At 35.2% G+C, this 19,296-nt stretch overlaps 2 protein-coding genes and 1 long non-coding RNA gene across 3 annotated transcripts in view; 2 read left to right on the forward strand and 1 right to left on the reverse strand.

Annotated features, from left to right (window-relative positions):
- The window catches only part of LOC123533981 (argininosuccinate lyase-like), a 57,874-nt gene that overhangs the window by 37,215 nt on the left and 1,363 nt on the right, over positions 1-19,296 (reverse strand). The window contains exon 3 of the mRNA XM_045315993.2: positions 9,325-9,519. Within this exon, the coding sequence (XP_045171928.2) occupies positions 9,325-9,519 (195 nt within the window). The remainder of the gene's footprint in view (positions 1-9,324; positions 9,520-19,296) is intronic.
- LOC123533980 (uncharacterized) lies at positions 1,325-5,616 on the forward strand. The gene is made up of 2 exons (XM_045315992.2): positions 1,325-1,430; positions 2,360-5,616. Exon 2 carries the CDS (start codon positions 2,361-2,363, stop codon positions 4,452-4,454), a length of 2,094 nt encoding a protein of 697 aa, XP_045171927.2. The 5' UTR covers positions 1,325-1,430; position 2,360; the 3' UTR covers positions 4,455-5,616.
- On the forward strand, positions 14,418-18,851 carry LOC123533982 (uncharacterized). The gene is made up of 5 exons (XR_006682922.2): positions 14,418-14,573; positions 15,034-15,133; positions 15,638-15,736; positions 16,144-16,227; positions 16,836-18,851. It is a non-coding gene; the product is annotated as an uncharacterized LOC123533982 (long non-coding RNA).

Genomic DNA, 19,296 nt, shown 5'->3' on the forward strand with positions numbered 1-19,296 from the left:
TTCGATTCGACTAGGTGACCTAGGTTTTGATCCCACACAACCCAGTTTCAAATTTGGCCTAAGAATCATCAAGATAATAATTCTGACCAAGTTTCATGAAGATATGGTCATAAATGTAGTCTCCATTAAGGGTGTAAACAAACTTTTCCTTTGACTTGACCAAAGTGACCTCATTTTTGATCCCATATGACCCATGGCATAGGAACCATCAAGATAAACATTCTGCAAGTTTCATGATGATAGGGTAATAAATGCGGCCTCAAAAGTGTTAACAAGCTTTTCCTTTGATTTGAATGGGTAATACAGTTATTGACTCCATATGACCCATGCAATTTTGAAAATGATATAGGAATCCCCAAGATAAATATTATGAACAAGTTTCATAAATGTGGCACCAACAAGATAATCTTTCTGTTTGTATCAAGTCAAAGCATAAATGAAACCTCTATATGGCAGAATGGGCCAAAATAGAAAATTGTGTCCCTTTTAGGGGCAGTTACTCTAGAACCCATGATGGAATCTAACTGGTTTTTAAAGGAACCAAGATCTGATTGTGACTAGTTGTATATAAATGTGGTCAAAACGTAATGCAAAATGTCATTTCTATCGTGTTCAAAGGGTAAAACTTAACAATTTTGGCTCTTTTAAGGGTCAATCAGGGGCTGTAACTGCAGAACCTATGACTGGATCTGCCGGATTCATCATGGAATCCAAGATCTATTGTTCTTAAAGATTTTTTGCAAGTCCCATAAATGAAGTCTCTATATGGATGCAAAAGCCAAAATATCAAATTTCTGCCCTTTAAGGGGCAATAACTCTGGAACACATGATGGGATCCAGCCAGTTTTCATATCGAAGGGAGATATTATGCCAATACAAGCTGTGTGCAAGTTTTATTAAAATTAATTGCAGTTTTATTAAAATCAATTGCAAAATATGGTCTCTATCCTATTCACAAGAACGACAGACGACGGATGAAGTGCGATCACATAGTTCAACTTTTCACTATGTGACAGGTGTCTGGTGAGCTGAAAATGTAAGGGGAAACAAAACAGGCAGTGGAAAATCAGGTCCTGGAAAGCTTTATTCATGTTGGAGAGTATGAAAAAGGCAATTAATTAAGATTCAGAAGGCAATGGTTTGGTGGTTTTAGAGAAAGCTGTGGATGTACAGGGAAACTATAAAAGTAAACATACAATTAGAATATATTATTAATGAAAAAGATACTTAATATAAATCACAATATAGGATCATCAATGTAAGGGACTGAATGCAAATGGTCATATCATTTACAATTTACATTGATATCAGAGTAACTTCCCTTGAAAAATAAGTTATTGAAACCAAAAGAGGAAGTTATATTGTTTGGAAAAAAATATAATCACCAACTGCGTAGACATTTAAATTTTAGTTTTCTGTAAATTTATCAGGTCAGTTATTCCATTTTCTTATATTTACCAACTTCTTGTCACATTTCAGTACTTATTTTATTAAAAACTGCTCAAATGAAAAATGTAAAAAATATCATGTACTGGTTGGGAACCAGTAGCCGGACAAATTTTCATATTTTGGCTCCATTATTTCCTAAAAAAATATTTGACATAAATGAAGCCCACACTGCACAAACTTCAGCTCCTTCTGCATCCCATGTTGTTACAATCAGCATCGCGTTGTGACGTAAAATATGGGTTCCATGAGGCCTCAAATGGGGTCACAAAAAGAAGTTATTTTCCCTTTGAGGTAAACCAGTAGCCGGACAAATATTTTGACGATGTTTTGCTGTTATTTTGGTATCAAAATAAGTAATTAAACTACTTTTACACATTTCTTTATCATTAATCTCTCCAAAAATGCACATCTACGAAAGCAAAGAGAGGCTAACTATAAAAAAAATCAAATTTCGTCTAACACAAATTCTTGATAATTGCAACAGATATAGAATAAAATTAGTGTAAAAATCGATAGCCCTGCATTTTATGTAACTATTACAGTGAAATTAGTAGTAGCACATGTTATCAGCAGACAATAAATGTGTAGTTTAGTTATTTCTCCCCCACTTGATACCTCGACAAGTGTAAACTACTGCGCATGCGCAATGCTATCTTCATGCCCTGCGAAAGCAGAAAGTTGTTTTGTAAACACAGGTGAGGTATCATCATAAAACCTAATATTATACAGTCTTGTAATATAGTAGTTTGTTGTAGACATGAAGAACAAACATCCAAATGATCCATACGAAAAAATTACGTAAATAACGCTGAAATAAAGCGGTTATTACACGTGTCCGGAAACTGGTCCTGTCCGGCCACTGGTTCTCAACCTGTATGCAAATGTCATGTTTAAAATCATATATTTTCAGGATGTTTCATATGCCAGATTACTATCACAATATATCCATGAGACTTTCTGAGGTCTTGGATGATATTGGAGTAAATGAAAATATTGTGATAAAGAGGAGGAGGACAACTCTACTGACAGAAACTATGGTGACAATCAATTTCAGAGCAAATGGTAAACAATGCAATCTTTATTATTTAGGCAGTCAATCAGAAGGCACCACAACATTAGGACTGCAATCAGATAGTGACATACTATACTGTATAGATGGTGGCATTGTAATACAGGACTGGTCTGAATGGACTCCAGGTAAACTTAACTTGCTGATGATCCAGAATGAAATAACACCACCTGGTTATTGTCTTCTACAGGTACTTAGACCTGATACTCCACTTCCTGCTACAGTTGAACTGGCTAATATAGCAGTAAATGATACACATGGACGGATCTTGTTCAAGAACACAATAACTGATGCTGCATATATATTGCAAGGACGTCAGCGACAAGGACCATCAACAACATTAGCTGCAGAACCAGGTTTTGTTGCACAAGACCTTGTATTGGCATTGCCTTGTATATCATGTCCCCAGTCATTAAGAGCTTGGCTGCACCAGCAAGAAACAAATACATGGCCAACAGCAGAAATGAAGAGATTTGCAAAATCAACAAGGTGTTTTGTTGTTGGTGTTGGCAGCAGAGCAAGTGAAAATGCAGCCTTTGAATGGAGACTTTCTACCTCATTAGCTGAACGCTGCTTGATGTTCAATTTGAATATTACTCAGATAAAATGTTATATCTTAATGAAAATGATTCTTAAAACATACATTAAGGTTGAAAATCTTGACAATGAAAGTTACATTTCAAGCTTCATGTGTAAAACTGTTTTATTTCTCTGTATAGCAAGTAAACCTTCATCTGTATGGAAGGAGTGTAATATATTAAACTGTTTAAATTACTGCCTATTTACGCTGAACAGTTGTATATTGAATGAACACTGTCCCCATTTCATTGTTCATGAAAACAATCTAATGGCAGGAAAATTTTCTGCTGAAGTCAAACAGAAGTTACTTGAAAGAATGTCAACTTTAATCCCATATGATGGAATTTCACTGTTTGGAATTCAGATTGACAACCTTGGTAAAAGACTTCAGATTAAGCTCAATATGATAAATGAGCTACATTATGTTTTACCACAGCCAGATGAGCAAACAATATCTATAACGGGTGTTTTGTTAGTTATTATAGCTCAAGAAGTTTCAGAAGTAGTGGAGATAGGAGCTGGAAGTTTAGAAATACTATTACAGAAAATGATACAACTAAAAAGATACTACAGAGCTGGTGACATGTTAGAAAAGACAGCATGCAGACTTCTAATACCTCTACTTTGTACCTCAATAGGATCTCTGATAGCCTCACAGAACATTCAGATTAACAACACAGTTTCTCCTCAAGCACTTACATGGATTGAAGCTGGATTGGACTCAGATGTTGCTTCAAGCAGACTAAAACTTGCATCTATAATGTACTGTGTAGGCAACGCAGAAACAGCTGCTTCAATTCTTTCTCATATAGAAGAACGATATAAAACAGAAGTTACCGAGCCTTTATGTCACTGCTACAACTTCTGTAAATCTTACTTTAAGACAGGATTTGGTCGACTTTCTAGTCAATATGGTGTAGAGGCTTTAAAATACATTGTTGCATTTTGTGTAAAATTTTTCACTTGGGAAATAAACTGTGTACCACATGAACTTCAGTATGAAATGTTTAGGTCAACACAAGAGGACCTTCAACACAGAGGTATGTTTGATGACTGGATGGACTGTGCTGTAGTAGACTCACTGCCATACCTTTACTTTCTACAATACAAGACATACAGCTTCCTACAGAGACCCGAGGAACAGCAACAAGCACTGAACAAACTTGGGTGGGTTATTAGAACAGAGCACAACCTTGGACACAGAGAAACAGCACTGAATTTACTGGGACAGTGTATGGAACTGGAGAACAGACCTGCTGATGCTCTACAATGTTACATGTTATCTTTACGCCTCAGAGAAAGAAACAATGCTGCCAGATTTCATATCTGCAGGTGTTTGGCTAATACAATCTCATAAAGATCTACCCACCTGAACTGACTGGCGATTCTGATTTTCAACTGACACAATGACAGAAATAATTCACATTTCAAAAAGCTATTACTGTTGTTATGAGCCAGTGTTATATTACCTACACTTATCAGGAATAGTTCTCAATGAGAGTGAATATCAGTAAAACTTTGTTACTTATTTTACCAACCCTACAGAAAAGGTTATCATAATTGCAACAGGCACATTAAATTTCCAAAATACTGAGTAGATATACTCTAAGATAAAAATAATCATACTTTAAAAAGTTTCACCACCACTGTAAATGAGTAGCTTTAAAGTGGCATTATGCGCATCTTACTGCACAGTGTGTTTTTGGTAAATGTTTTATAAAAGCAATTTTCGGTGGCTGTGCATTTAAATGTATTAGATTAACGATAATAATGCAGAAGTATTTGAAGTTAATGCTTTAGAAATAAATAAATCTGACTAATGAAATAATAGTTCTTTTCTTCAATCTTCTGAGCAGTGATCTCCCTTACCTATAGGTAGAGAGTTCTGAAGTTGAAGGGAAGCAACTCTTTCATGCAGTTCGACTTTTATGAAAAAGACTTCCCTATTCAAAATATGAAAAGTCATATCTGGAAATTTATTATTTGGTATTGGTAACAGGAAGAGTTTGGTATATTGGATTAAAAGCTATAATTTTCTCCACTCTTTTTACACATACATCTATTTCAGCTGGGTTTTTACTTGAAAATTGTGCATAATTCCACTTTAAATGTACTGACTTGAATTCCACTCTTGCATACTAAGAATGTACTGACTTGAATTTCACTCTTGCACACTAAGAATGTACCGACTTTGCTGTACAGAGGATATGATTGTGATACAGGACTGGTCTGAATTACTGTAAAATCATTTAATTTCGTTGGCATGAAATTTCATGGTTTTGGTCAAAACGGCAATTTCATGGGGATATAAATTCGTGGATATCACCTTTCGAACATAAAATGAATGTGAATTTTTCTTGTTCATTGGGATGTAATTTCGTGGATTGACTCAACCATGAAATTCATGAAAAACAATGATATATTCTCTTGTACACTACATATCCATTTTGTTGAATTGTATTATTTATGCTTATATTTTCTTTTCTCTGGCCACAAGACATAAATTTCTTTTTTCTTTCTTCCATATCTTGTCATCTCCGCCATCCGGTCGCTTTCCAAATAACATTATCTGATGTTGCTTTGTTAGAACATTGAAGCTATTCTTTGACAAAGTAAGGTGAACAAAATGGTGATGATAACATTAATTTTGATAAAACTAGAGCTATCACTAAAGGTGATGAATGTACCCCCCGCATGCACTGACACAGTACATTGCAATTTGACGCACACAAGATTGCATAATTATGTGGACTGTATGTACTATATAGACTGTATGTATACAGTATAGTAGCAAAAAACGAAGTCCCATAACTATGCAGAATATTTATCTAAAAGAACGTAACATGCACCATGCACAACTAGGGTTGGTACTGATCACCTGTGTGAAGTTTCAATAAATTGTGTGCAATGTTTGGAAGATTAGGCGCGCACAAGATTGCATATGCAGACTGTATGTACATAGTATGTTAACAAAAAACAAAGTCCCATAACTCTGCAACTGTTGTTGTTGAAAGAACCTAACATGCCCCATGCACAACTACTGTTGTTACTGATCACTTGTGTGAAGTTTCATTAAATAGTGTCAAGGGGATGAGGAGAGATGGTGCGCACAAGATTGTGTCTATGTATATAGTATAGTAACAAGAGGACCATGATGGTCCTGAATCGGTCACCTGTCCCCACATGACCCAGTTTTGAACTGAGTATGACGTCGTTTTTTCTATTATTTGACATAGTGACCTAGTTTTTGAACTCATGTGACCCAGTTTCAAACTTGATCTAGATATCATCAAGATAAACATTCAGACCAACTTTCATACAGATCCCATGAAAAATATAGCCTGTAGAGAGGTCACAAGGTTTTTTTATTATCTGACCTACTGACCTACTTTTTTAAGTCACGTGACCCAGTTTCAAACCTGATCTAGATATCATCAAGGTAAACATTCTAATTAACTTTCATGAAGATCCATTGAAAAGTATGGCCTCTAGTGAGGTCACAAGGTTTTTCTATTTTTAGACCTACTGACCTAGTTTTTGATCGCACTTGACCCAGTTTCGATCTTGACTTAGATATCATCAAGATGGACAATCAGACCAATTTTCATACAGATCCCATGAAAAATATGGCCTCTAGAGAGGTCACAAGTTTTTTTAATTATTTGACCTACTGACCTAGTTTTTAAAGGCATGTGACCCAGTTTCGAATCTGACCTAGATATCATCAAGGTGAACATTCTGACTTATTTTCATGAAGATCCATTGAAAAGTATGGCCTCTAGAGAGGTCACAAGGTTTTTCTATTTTTAGACCTACTGACCTAGTTTTGGACCGCACATGACCCAGTTTCGAACTTGATTTAGATATCATCAAGATGAACAATCAGACCAACTTTCATACAGATCCCATGAAAAATATGGCCTCTAGAGAGGTCATAAGGTTTTTTTATTATTTGACCTACTGACCTAGTTTTTGACGGCACGTGACCCAGTTTCAAACCTGACCTAGATATCATCAAGGTGAACATTCTGACTAATTTTCATAAAGATCCGTTGGAAAGTATGGCCTCTAGAGAGGTCACAAGGTTTTTCTATTTTTTGACCTACTGACCTAGTTTTGGACCGCACGTGACCCAGTTTCAAACTTGATCTAGATATCATCAAGATGAACATTCAGACCAATTTTCATACAGATCCCATGAAAAATATGGCCTCTAGAGAGGTCACTAGGTTTTTTTATTATTTTACCTAGTTTTTGATGGCATGTGATCCAGCTTCAAACTTCACCTAGATATCATCAAGTTGAACATTCTGACTAACTTTCATGAAGATCCATTGAAAAGTATGGCCTCTAGAGAGGTCACAAGGTTCTTCTATTTTTAGACCTGCTAACCTAGTTTTGGACTGTACGTGACCCAGTTTCGAACTTGACCTAGATATCATCAAGGTAAACATTCTGACCAACTTTCATAAAGATCTCATGAAAAATGTGACCTCTAGAGTGGACACAAGCAAAAGTTTACGTACGGACGGACGGACAGATGCACGGACGGATGACGGACGCTGTGCGATCACAAAAGCTCACCTTGTCACTTTGTGACAGGTGAGCTAAAAACAAAGTCCCGTAACTCTGCCAAAAAAATTTCTGAAAGAACCTAACATGCACCATGCACAACTACTGTTGTTACTGATCACTTGTGTGAAGTTTCATTAATTGTGTCAAGGGAATGAGGAGAGATGGTGCGCACAAGATTGTTTTTTTTTTGTTTTTTTGGCTGGATTTAACGTCGCACCGACACATGATAGGTCATATGGCGACTTTCCAGCTTTAATGGTGGAGGAAGACCCGAGGTGCCCCTCCATGCATTATTTCATCAAGAGCGGGCACCTGGGTAGACCCACCGACCTTCTGTAAGCCAGCTGGATGGCTTCTTCACATGAAGAATTCAATGCCGCGAGTGGGGTTCGAACCCACATCGATGAGGGGCAAGTGATTTGAAGTCAGCGACCTTAACCACTATGTATATTTTCATGAAATTTGATCACAATGTTTGTCTTGACCTCCAAGTCAGTTTTTAAATCAGGGTCATTATGTGTCAAAAACTAGGTCATCCAGTCAAATCAAAGGGAAAGCTTGATAACACTTTAGAGGCCACGTTAATGACCATATCTATATGAAATTTGGTCAAAATGTTTATATTGATGATCTTTTGCCCAATTTTGAATCAGGGTCAAAAAACTAGGTCACCTGTTAAAATAAAAGAAAAACCTTTTTTATGCATTAGTAGTGCATGAAACTTTGTTAGAATATCTGTCTGCATGAAATCTTGGATTAATTTTTATCTGGGTCAAGTGGGGTTAAAACCCAGGTCACCATTCAAATCCAAGAATAAGCTTATTTACACTCTATGAGCCACAATGTTTATTTTATCTTCATAGAACTTGGTCAGAATGTTTATCATTACGTCTTGGATGATTCTGAATGTGGGTCACATCTGTGCAGTCTGATCAGGATCCATGCTGTTCGCTTTTAAAGCCTGCAATTAGAGAAACCATTAGCAAACAGCAAGGATCCTGACCTGACTGCATGGATGCGCAGGCTGGTCTGGATTCATGCTGGTTGCAAATGTATTATGTTGATTTTCTCATGGCGCGGCTCATATTAATTGTGTGAAAACTACATGTAATTTTATTGCTGATAACATCCCTATAGCTAAAAACAGAGGTTTTTACTGACTATCAGGAATACTTGCACAGGTCACCCAATTATGTTCACTGTAGTAGCAATTCATGCCTAAACCTTTTGCTGTACACATGATTTAAACATGATCCCGATTCAAGTCGAAGTCAAGCTCACCGTGGCATTGCCCATAAACTTTAAACTGCAAGGGGTCATCTGCTAACCAATTTGAAAATGTGCCTCAGAGTTTTTGAGTTATCATTCTCAGTCTCAGGGTCACTGTGACTTTGACCTTTACATAATGTACTTACAGATACAGTCAAACCTGTATTAAGTGGTCAGTCAACACAATAATGGCTACTTAAGGCAGGTAACTGCTTAGGATAAACTGAAATTGGAACAAAAAAGTCAATCTGGGAACTTAGCTTACTGGTTGCATAAGGCCATTGGTTGCTTAATACACAGAGACAGGTTCAAATGTATTATCAGCAAAAAGCACTACTGGTACTTTTAATCTGGTCAGTTATTTTCTAAATAGAAGTGTTTACCTTATCTAAACCTTTAACTATATCCACCATCTCGCCTTCTGTGAGTAGACCTGCTCTGTGTATACATCTAGCGTACGCCTTACTACCCTCAACATCTTCACGCCACATGCGTTTATCGTAAGGTAATGACTGGTTGTATCTCTCCATTACAGGGTCCGTGGCCCCTGTAAACCTGCCACCCCATAACTTATTACCCTGCAATAAAGTATTATCAAAGTCAGATATAAATTTATTTATCCAAGTCTTCAAACATTTTGAAGAAGTAAAAAATCTCCAGTATCTGGACACAAAACTTTTATATAACTGTATTTGAATAAAGGTTATTCAACAGTTACACAATTAACCCTTAAAACAAGAATAAAAGTTCACTTAATGGGCAAGGAATGTCTGAAAACAAGTTTATTTAATATGAAAGCCATTATAAAGCATATTGTCACGCTTAAAGAATTTTCGAAATCGTACCATAATTGAAAAAGATATGGCAGTTTGAAATTTAAGACAAGAGGGTCAGGATGACCCTGGATCGCTCACCTGAGTAATATGAGCTACATGTTTCAAATGTCAAACTGATGCTAAAATATTAAGAAAGTAGGTCAGTTTAAAGATCGGCGTGCAAAACTGTACATGTCATCCAAATTTCAAGGCTGTATCTTAAAAAACAAGAAAGTAGGTCAGTAGGTCACGTTCATGGTCACTGAAAGTCAATTTTAAGATTGGACACGTGTGCTATAAACTGTACATGTCATAAAAATTTCAAAGCTGTATCTTAAACAAGAGGACCATGATGGTCCTGAATCGCTCACCTGTCCCAACATGACCCAGTTTTGAACAGGGTGTGACGTGGTTTTTTTTTCTATTATTTGACATAGTGACCTAGTTTTTGAGCTCATGTGACCCAGTTTTGAACCTGACCTAGATATCATAAAGATGAACATGCAGACCAACCTTCATACAGACCCCATGAAAAATATGGCCTCCAGAGAGGTCACAATGTTTTTTCATTATTTGACCTACTGACCTAGTTATTGATGGCGCATGACCCAGTTTCAAACTTGATCTAGATATCATCAAGGTGAACATACTGACTAATTTTCATGAACATCCATTCAAAAGTATGGCCTCTAGACAGGTCACAAGGTTTTTCTATTTTTAGACCTAATGACCTAGTTTTTGACCGCAGCTCACCCAGTTTCAAACTTGACCTAGATATCATCAAGATAAACATTCAGACCAACTTTCATACAGATCCCATGAAAAATATGGCCTCTAGAGAGGTCACAAGGTTTTTCTATTATTTGACCTACTGACCTAATTTTTGAAGGCACATGACCCAGTTTCGAACTTGACCTAGATATCATCAAGGTGAACTTTCTGACCAATTTTCATGAAGATCTTGTAAAAAATATGGCCTCTAGAGAGGTCACAAGGTTTTTCTATTATTTGACCTACTGACCTAATTTTTGAAGGCACATGACCCAGTTTCGAACTTGACCTAGATATTATCAAGATGAAAATTCAGACCAATTTTCATGAAGATCTTGTGAAAAATATGGCCTCTAGAGAGGTCACAAGGTTTTTCTATTTTTAGACCTACTGACCTAGTTTTTAACCACAGTTGACCCAGTTTCGAACTTGGCCTAGATATCATCAAGATGAACATTCAGACCAACCTTCATACAGTTCCCATGAAAAATATGGCCTCTAGAGAGGTCACAAGGTTTTTTTATTATTTGACCTACTGACCTAGTTATTGATGGCATGTGACCCAGTTTCAAACTTGATCTAGACATCATCAAGGTGAACATTCTGACCAATTTTCATGAAGATCCATTCATAAGTATGACCTCTAGAGAGGTCACAAGGTTTTTCTATTTTTAGACCTAATGACCTAGTTTTTGACCGCAGCTGACCCGGTTTAAAACTTGACCTAGATATCATCAAGATGAACATTCAGACCAACTTTCATACAGATCCCATGAAATATATGGCCTCTAGAGCAGTCACAAGGTTTTTCTATTATTTGACCTACTAACCTAGTTTTTGATGGCACGTGACCCAGTTTCGAACTTGACCTAGTTATCATCAAGTTGAACATTCTGACCAATTTTCATGAAGATCTTATGAAAAATATGGCCTCTAGAGAGGTCACAAGGTTTTTCTATTTTTAGACCTGACCTAGTTTTTGACCGCACGTGACCCAGTTTCGAACTTGACCTAGATATCATCAAGATGAACACTCTGACCAATTTTCATAAAGATCCCATGAAAAATGTGACCTCTAGAGAGGTCACAAACAAAAGTTTACGCACGGACGGACGGACGCACGGACGGACGACGGACGCTGCGCGATCACAAAAGCTCACACTGTCACTTTGTGACATATGAACTAAAAACAAGAAAGTAGGTCAGTAGGTCACATTCATGGTCACTGAAAGTCAGTTTTAAGATTGGTGTGCTAAACTGTACACGTCATAAAAATTTCAAGGCTGTATCTTAAAACAAGAGGACCATGATGGTCCTGAATCGCTCACCTCTTCCCACATGACCCAGTTTTGAGTATGACGCCGTTTATTCCATTATTTGACATAGTGACCTAGTTTTTGAGCTCATGTGACCCAGTTTTGAACTTGACCTAGATATTATCAAGATAAAAATTCTGACCAATTTTCATGAAGATCCATTGAAAAATATGGTCTCTAGAGAGGTCACAAGGTTTTTCTATTATCTGACCTATTGACCTAGTTTTCGAAGGTACGTGACCTTGTTTTGAACCTTACCTAGATATCATCAAGGTGAACATTCTCGCTAATTTTCATGAAGATCTCATGAAAAATATGGCCTCAAGAGAGGTCAGAAGGTTTTTCTATTTTTATACCTACTGGCCTAGTTTTTGACCGCACGTGACCAAGTTTCGAAACTGACCTAGATATTTTCAAGGTGAACATTCAAATCAATTTTCATGAAGATCCATTGAAAAATATGGCCTCTAGAGAGGACAAAAGATTTGTCTAATTTAAGACCTACTGACCTAGTTTTTTATTGCAGTTGACCCAGTTTCAAACCTGGCCTAGATATCATCAAGATGAACATTCAGACCAAATTTCATACAGAGCCCATGAAAAGTATGGCCTCTAGAGAGGTTACAAGGTTTTTTTATTATTTGACCTACTGACCTAGTTATTTAAGGCATGTGACCCAGTTTCAAACTTCTAAGATGAACATTCTGACCAATTTTCATGAAGATCCATTCAAGGGTATGGCCTCTAGAGAGGTCACAAGGTTTTTCTATTTCAAGACCTACTGACCTAATTTTTGATCGCAGTTGACCCAGTTTCAAATTTGACCTATATATCATCAAGTCAAACATTCAGACCAACTTTCATACAGATCCCATGAAAAATATGGCCTTTATGTTCATTATTTGACCTACTAACCTATTTTTTGAAGGCATGTGACCCACTTTCGAACAAGACCTAGATATCATCTAGATGAACATTCTGACCAATTTTTATGGAGATTCATTCATAAGTATGGCCTCTAGAGAGGTCACAAGGTTTTTCTATTTTTAGACCTACTGACCTAGTTTTTGACTGCAAATGACCCTGTTTCGAACTTGACCTAGATATCATCAAGATGAACATTCAGACCAACTTTCATACAGATCCCATGAAAAATATGGCCTTTAGAGAGGTCACAAGGTTTTTCTATTATTTGACCTACTGACCTAGTTTTTGACCGCACATGACCCTGTTTCGAACCTGGCTTAGATATCATCAAGATGAACATTCAGATCAACTTTTATACAGATCCCATGAAAAATATGGCCTTTATAGAGGTCACAAGGTTTTTCTATTATTTGACCTACTGACCTACTTTTTGATGGCACATGACCCACTTTTGAACTTGACCTAGATACCATCAAGATGTACATTCAGACGAACTTTCATACAAATCCCATGAAAAATAAAGCCTCTAGAGAGGTCACAAGGTTTTTCTATTATTTGACCTACTGACCTACTTTTTGATGGCACGTGACCCACTTTTGAACTTAACCTAGATATCATGAAGGTGAACATTCTGACTAATTTTCATGAAGATCTCATGAAATATATGGCCTCTAGAGAGGTCACAAGGTTTTTCTATTTTTAGACCTACTGACCTAGTTTTTGACCGCACATGATCAAGTTTCGAACTTGACCTAGATATCATCAAGATGAACATTCAGACCAACTTTCATACAGATCCTATGAAAAATATGACCTTTAGCGAGGTCACAAGGTTTTTCTATTATATGACCTACTAACCTAGTTTTTGAAGGCACGTGACCCAGTTTCGAACTTGACCTAGATATTATCAAGGTGAACATTCTGACCAATTTTCATGAAGATCTTGTGAAATATATGGCCTCTAGAGAGGTCACAAGGTTTTTCTATTTTTAGACCTACTGACCTAGTTTTTGAAGGCACGTGACCCAGTTTCGAACCTGACCTAGATATCATCAAGATGAACATTCTGACCAACTTTCATGAAGACCTTATCAAATATATGGCCTCTAGAGAGGTCACAAGGTTTTTCTATTTTTTTTGACCTACTGACCTAGTTTTTGATGGCACGTGACCCAGTTTCGAAGTTGACCTAGATATCATCAAGATGAACATTCTGACCAACTTTCATAAAGATCCCACAAAAAATGTGACCTCTAGAGTGGTCACAATCAAAAGACGTTTACGGACGGACAGACGGACGCACGCACGGACGACGGACACTGCCTGATCACAAAAGCTCACCTTGTCACTATGTGACAGGTGAGCTAAAAACAATCAAGATCATGGTCTGCACTGTTCACTGTTCATTCAGTAAATTTTTATTGAACACCCCTTCGAATAATATAATGTGGTATTGCCCAAATTGAATGATGGACCAGTCCATTTTAGAAATTTAGCAGGGTAAAGGTTAAATAAAGGTTATTCAACAGTTACACATTTAACCCTTAAAACAACGTTTGGGAAGAATAAAAGTTCACTTAAAGGACATTAGGAATGCCTGAAAACAAGTTTATTTAATATATGAAAGCCATCCAAAAGTAGACATAGTACTAGAGCCGATTTACGCAATCGAATACCGCCGGAAGTAGAACATTTGTGTAAACACCGGTTTCGTATTTTCACGTGAAATCGGCCGAAAACTGAGAGGTTATCAACAAATTATAAGTTTACGGGTACCATGAGGATTTTTCATGCATTTAAACGGTAAGTATAATGTTTATGGATTATTCAATACAGTATGAAAGTAAACTGTTACGCTTTAAATGGAAATTATGAAAGAAAAGTCGATAAGAAAATACTGACTTTCTACTTTCACTTTCATTATCGCTTTTTAAATTGCCCAAAAATGTTCTTTCTATTAATTTGTTTTTTCTTGTTTTTTGTTTGTAGATACATAACCCTATAGCAAATTATTGTGTGAAATGACAGCTTATTTAAAGCATCTGTGATTAACTGGGCCTAAGTTTACCGATTTTTCCTTTTAGGGTGACCTTTGACCTTATAATAGCTTATAGTCTGTTCTATGTATTTTAGCTGTAGTCAGAACAGAATGTAATTGAGATAAAATGAATTTTCAAAATAACTGTTGCAAATTGTAGGAAAAGAATAACATAATATATTTATAATTATAAGTTATTGAAATATTATAATTACCTCATTTCAGACAGAAGTACAAGTGAACAGATGACACATTAAAGTGGCTGCAGAAGCTTGAAAAGTTAGATAGAGCAGGGACAGTCAAAACTGTGGGATAATACTTCTATGTAATTTCTTTTTAAAGGCAATTTATACAGGATGGAAGGGTATCTCATACAATGTTTTACAATTTACATGTAGTTTATGATGTTTTTCTCTCTTTATGATGTTGAAACAAGTACAGTGACATCTAATTAACACTTGTAAACTATTGACAGTTGATATATATATTAGACATCATTTGATAAAATGCAACTGCCTATCAATATTAAAAAGAGCAAACAGTTGACAATTAACAGGCAGGTCATTCTTTTAAATGATACCATAAATAAACTTTCATAATTTGTTTTTCTTCCAACTTCTGGATTTAGACTGGAAGCCATTCCAAACTATGAAATGGTAAATTACATAAGGAGTCATGTAATGATTATGGATGGGATACATTATACTTTTATGGAAAATAATAATTTGAAATAATGATATTTTTTTAGGTTAAGGTGATTTTATAAAGATGGTGTTATGGTTTTTGCATGATGAGTCTTTTCACAGATTTTATCATTTATATATTTCAGGGTGTCCAGCATGTCTAGTCAGGTTGACAGAAGTGAAAGATGGTCTGATGGTACAATGATGTACAAATGATACTCTTTAACAAGTTTAACATGTCAATGGTAATATAATGCCAGTTATTAAAATTACATTCCCATAAACATTTAACAGAAACACATTGTAAATGTAATTAAAATGATTTTATGAAGTTTCATGAAGGATGGTACAGCCAACCATTTTGAATCAAGAAATTTTGACTTAGGTAAAGATATCTATTCAGACTCCTTAACTCTTAGCCTTTCATATGATACAGAGATAAAAGAACTACTATTGTCGGCCACTAACCATGTTTCAAAGCTTTTAAACACACTATAGCAATAACCATTTTGTTTAAATATCTTTAATGCAATGTTTTCTTGATATCTGTCACCTGATGTTTTCAATGGATTAGAGTCCTAATTTAATGTAAAGTCTGTAAATTTCAGTAATGGAAGTACAAAATTTGTAGAAAGTTGTTTCTTTATTTCAGTGTAAAATGTTTTGTGGATTCATATGATGAGAATGCCAATGTTGATCTGTATGACTTAATTAAACACAGATTTTATACCTTCAGGTAATTGTTTACAATATTCAAAGAGTTACAATGTAATTCAGTTATTAATTTGGCATATATCACTTCAAGAGGCATGTGTAAAGTTTGTTTCACATGAGACCAAGGGTCAAGTGTGATATATAAACTTTACACTTACAAAAAGAAATTATACAGTACCAAATAATTACAGACTTATGAATGTAACTTTCCAAATATCTTATATTTTCCTCCTGAAATTAATTAAAAAGGTAAACACAATTCAATTGTTAAAAGCTTAAAAAGGTGAATGTAAGATATAACTTATGAAATGTCAAGTATAAGGTGTGTTATTTTCAAAGTATTTAAGATATAGAATAAAATATAGCCTGCCATCATAATATTCTAAAATACATAGTGTGTCATACATATATTTAGGTCAAATAGTAAGGTCAAGGGAGTGACTTAGGGTCACTATTGGCCTCTTGATATATTCTACTAAAATGGGTCTTATGCATAAGATATGTTGAAGTTTTATTAATCCAGTAACACTTTTATTCTACCTGTTATTCAGAAATATACATATTTTGAATATTAAAGAGCTGCAGACTCCTCGAATACAGAGTTACTACATTATGCATTTCTTTCTTCAGATATACCTGTGAAATCTTCAGTGTCACCGTTCAGCTATTGTTCAAGATCAGTGTCTGCAGCTTGCACAGTTTAGTATAGAGGAACCTTCTGAATCAATTTTGTTACATATTTGCTGTTATTGTAGGACGCATATGTAGAGAGCAACAAGTCCTGTCCAACTGTGCATGTAAATGTGATTCAGAAACTTTGAGAATATATAAACATTACACTGTTATAATTTTCAAAATACTATGTCTTGTAGTGTATCAGTACTGTTTTGTCTCAGTTTATAGCACAGTATGTTCACAAATCAAACTTAAGATCATAGTTATCAGTATTATTAAAATCATTAATTATTTGTATGGTGACAAAATTTAATTTCATGCAATACCACTGTAAAACGTTTGATAATTTTCGTTTTTAAAGTTGTAAGTTTTAAGTTGGCATAAATTGTTTTTCTCCTTCATTAATCTAAAAAGTGATTGGTCATTATAATTGCAATATCATTTTAGTGTGACAAAGTTTATATTGAACTAAAACGCTAATGTAAATTTTTGAACTATTCAATGCATTTTCTTCAGTCTTAAAACATTTGTTTGTCGTACATGTCATGACCCATAACTCCTCCATATTACTTGTGTGTTGTCCTTTTTCGTTTCACTGAAGGATAGGTAGAGGTATTGCACATCCATTTTTTAGCATCCTGATTTTGTAAAGTGTTGTATGTAAGGTTTTATCTCGGAATTATGTCTCATCTAAAGGTGAGGAGAGGTATTGTTTATGCCTTCTCGTCTACCCGCATTAAGCCTGTCTGGCTTTAAGAGGACAAGTTGCCGGCCAGATTTTGATAAAACTTCATAGGAATGATCAGTACCAAGCATAGTGTTGTGCATATCGATTGCACGTTTCGTTTTGATGCACTAAATTGCAGCCAGAGCTAAAAGTAGAAAAATCTTGTCGGCTTTCACAGGTCAAAACTACTTAACAGATTTTGATGAAACTTCACAGGAGTGATCAGTACCAAGTATATTTTTGCATATCAGCGACACTTTCCATTTTGCTGCACAAAATAGCTGCAATAGCTTAAAGGTATACATAGGTGGGAGAAATGTTTTGTCATAAAAATACCTAAAACACCTTCCACTTTGTTAATGAAAAATGTATTAAACTTCTTACAATTGCAAACTGTAATAATCTGACATTAAATGCACTAGTTACATAACTGCATTTGGCTTTTTTCATAATTATTGCCCTTTTCTTACCATAGCAATATTTTGTGTAACATGTTACCTCATTAAGCATCATAAGATCAGAAAGTTCTATGACTCAGAAATGTTGGCCCTTTTGTACTTGTCATGAGTATGTTTTCACTATTTTATATTGTCATTACTTTTTGTTGTGCGAGTTTACGGAAATGAAGACTTAGTTGTCCAAATGGTGTGCCTGTGCCTGTCCTGATTTGTTTGTCTGGACAATATATTATTAATTAGTCTTCACGAAACTTTGCAGGTTAATTTCCTTAAGTTCCCTGTCAACTTTGATAGTGGCATGGTTACTTTAAAAGTGATGTCACCACTGTACTAGTCAAACGTTTTGTATTTCAGATTTTATATCACATTACAGGCTACTGGTCTTTAGCAGCCTTCATAAAACTTATAAAAAACTCATAAAAGTTTCCAATAATGTTGTATTTTGATTTGAACTGGCATTATTCAAACATTAAGAAGTAGTACTACAAGGCAACATTATTTTGACCTCTTTTCCAGTACTTTTTGATTTTCTCTCTTACTATGAAGTTGCCTTTTCCTAGAAATTGGTTGGCTTATTTTTTATGATCTTATGTTTTTAATGAATTGTAGCTATATCTTCTTTTTCTCATGAAAATGTCCATTTTTATATAATTCATATTTTTTACTGTCAACAAAGTGCAATACCACATACTTATCACTTTATTAACATACTTGTACTATTTTCATAAAACATTATATAAATCATTATATTTCATATAAACAGAATTAAATAAATATTTAAGAACATCAGTGTTTTCTTTGATTGCTACATGAAACAGACCATAGGTCAATTTAGGGTCAATTCTGACACTTTATATGCAAATTGATAAGGGAGATAACTAGTACTGTCTTAAGTAACCAGTATTTAGTTACACAGTTACCTTCCCTTTACACAGGTAGGACTATTTGTTGTTGATCATCTTTTGAACATTATTCCATTACTGATGACAGAACATTGAAAATAAAAGTTGTTGTATCATGCAATGGCAACATATATAACAATATTTACTTTTTTATTTCATTTTTTAAATATTCTTTAAATTAGGTACAATGCCTACCTAAAGCCCATTGAAACGCTTTAAGAATTTTAAAAATCGAACCTTACTATGGGTACCAGTAATTGAAAAAGATTTGGCCGTTTGAAATTTAAGAAGCAAGCAGATAGACTTAACATGTTGCCTTTCCCTTAACC

This window comes from Mercenaria mercenaria, chromosome 12 (assembly GCF_021730395.1).
Source record: "Mercenaria mercenaria strain notata chromosome 12, MADL_Memer_1, whole genome shotgun sequence".
Classification (NCBI taxonomy): Eukaryota; Metazoa; Mollusca; class Bivalvia; order Venerida; family Veneridae; genus Mercenaria; species Mercenaria mercenaria.

Excerpts from the sequence above, each read along its gene's own strand:
- LOC123533980 (XM_045315992.2), top strand. The coding sequence starts at position 2,361 with ATGTTTCATATGCCAGATTACTATCACAATATATCCATGAGACTTTCT.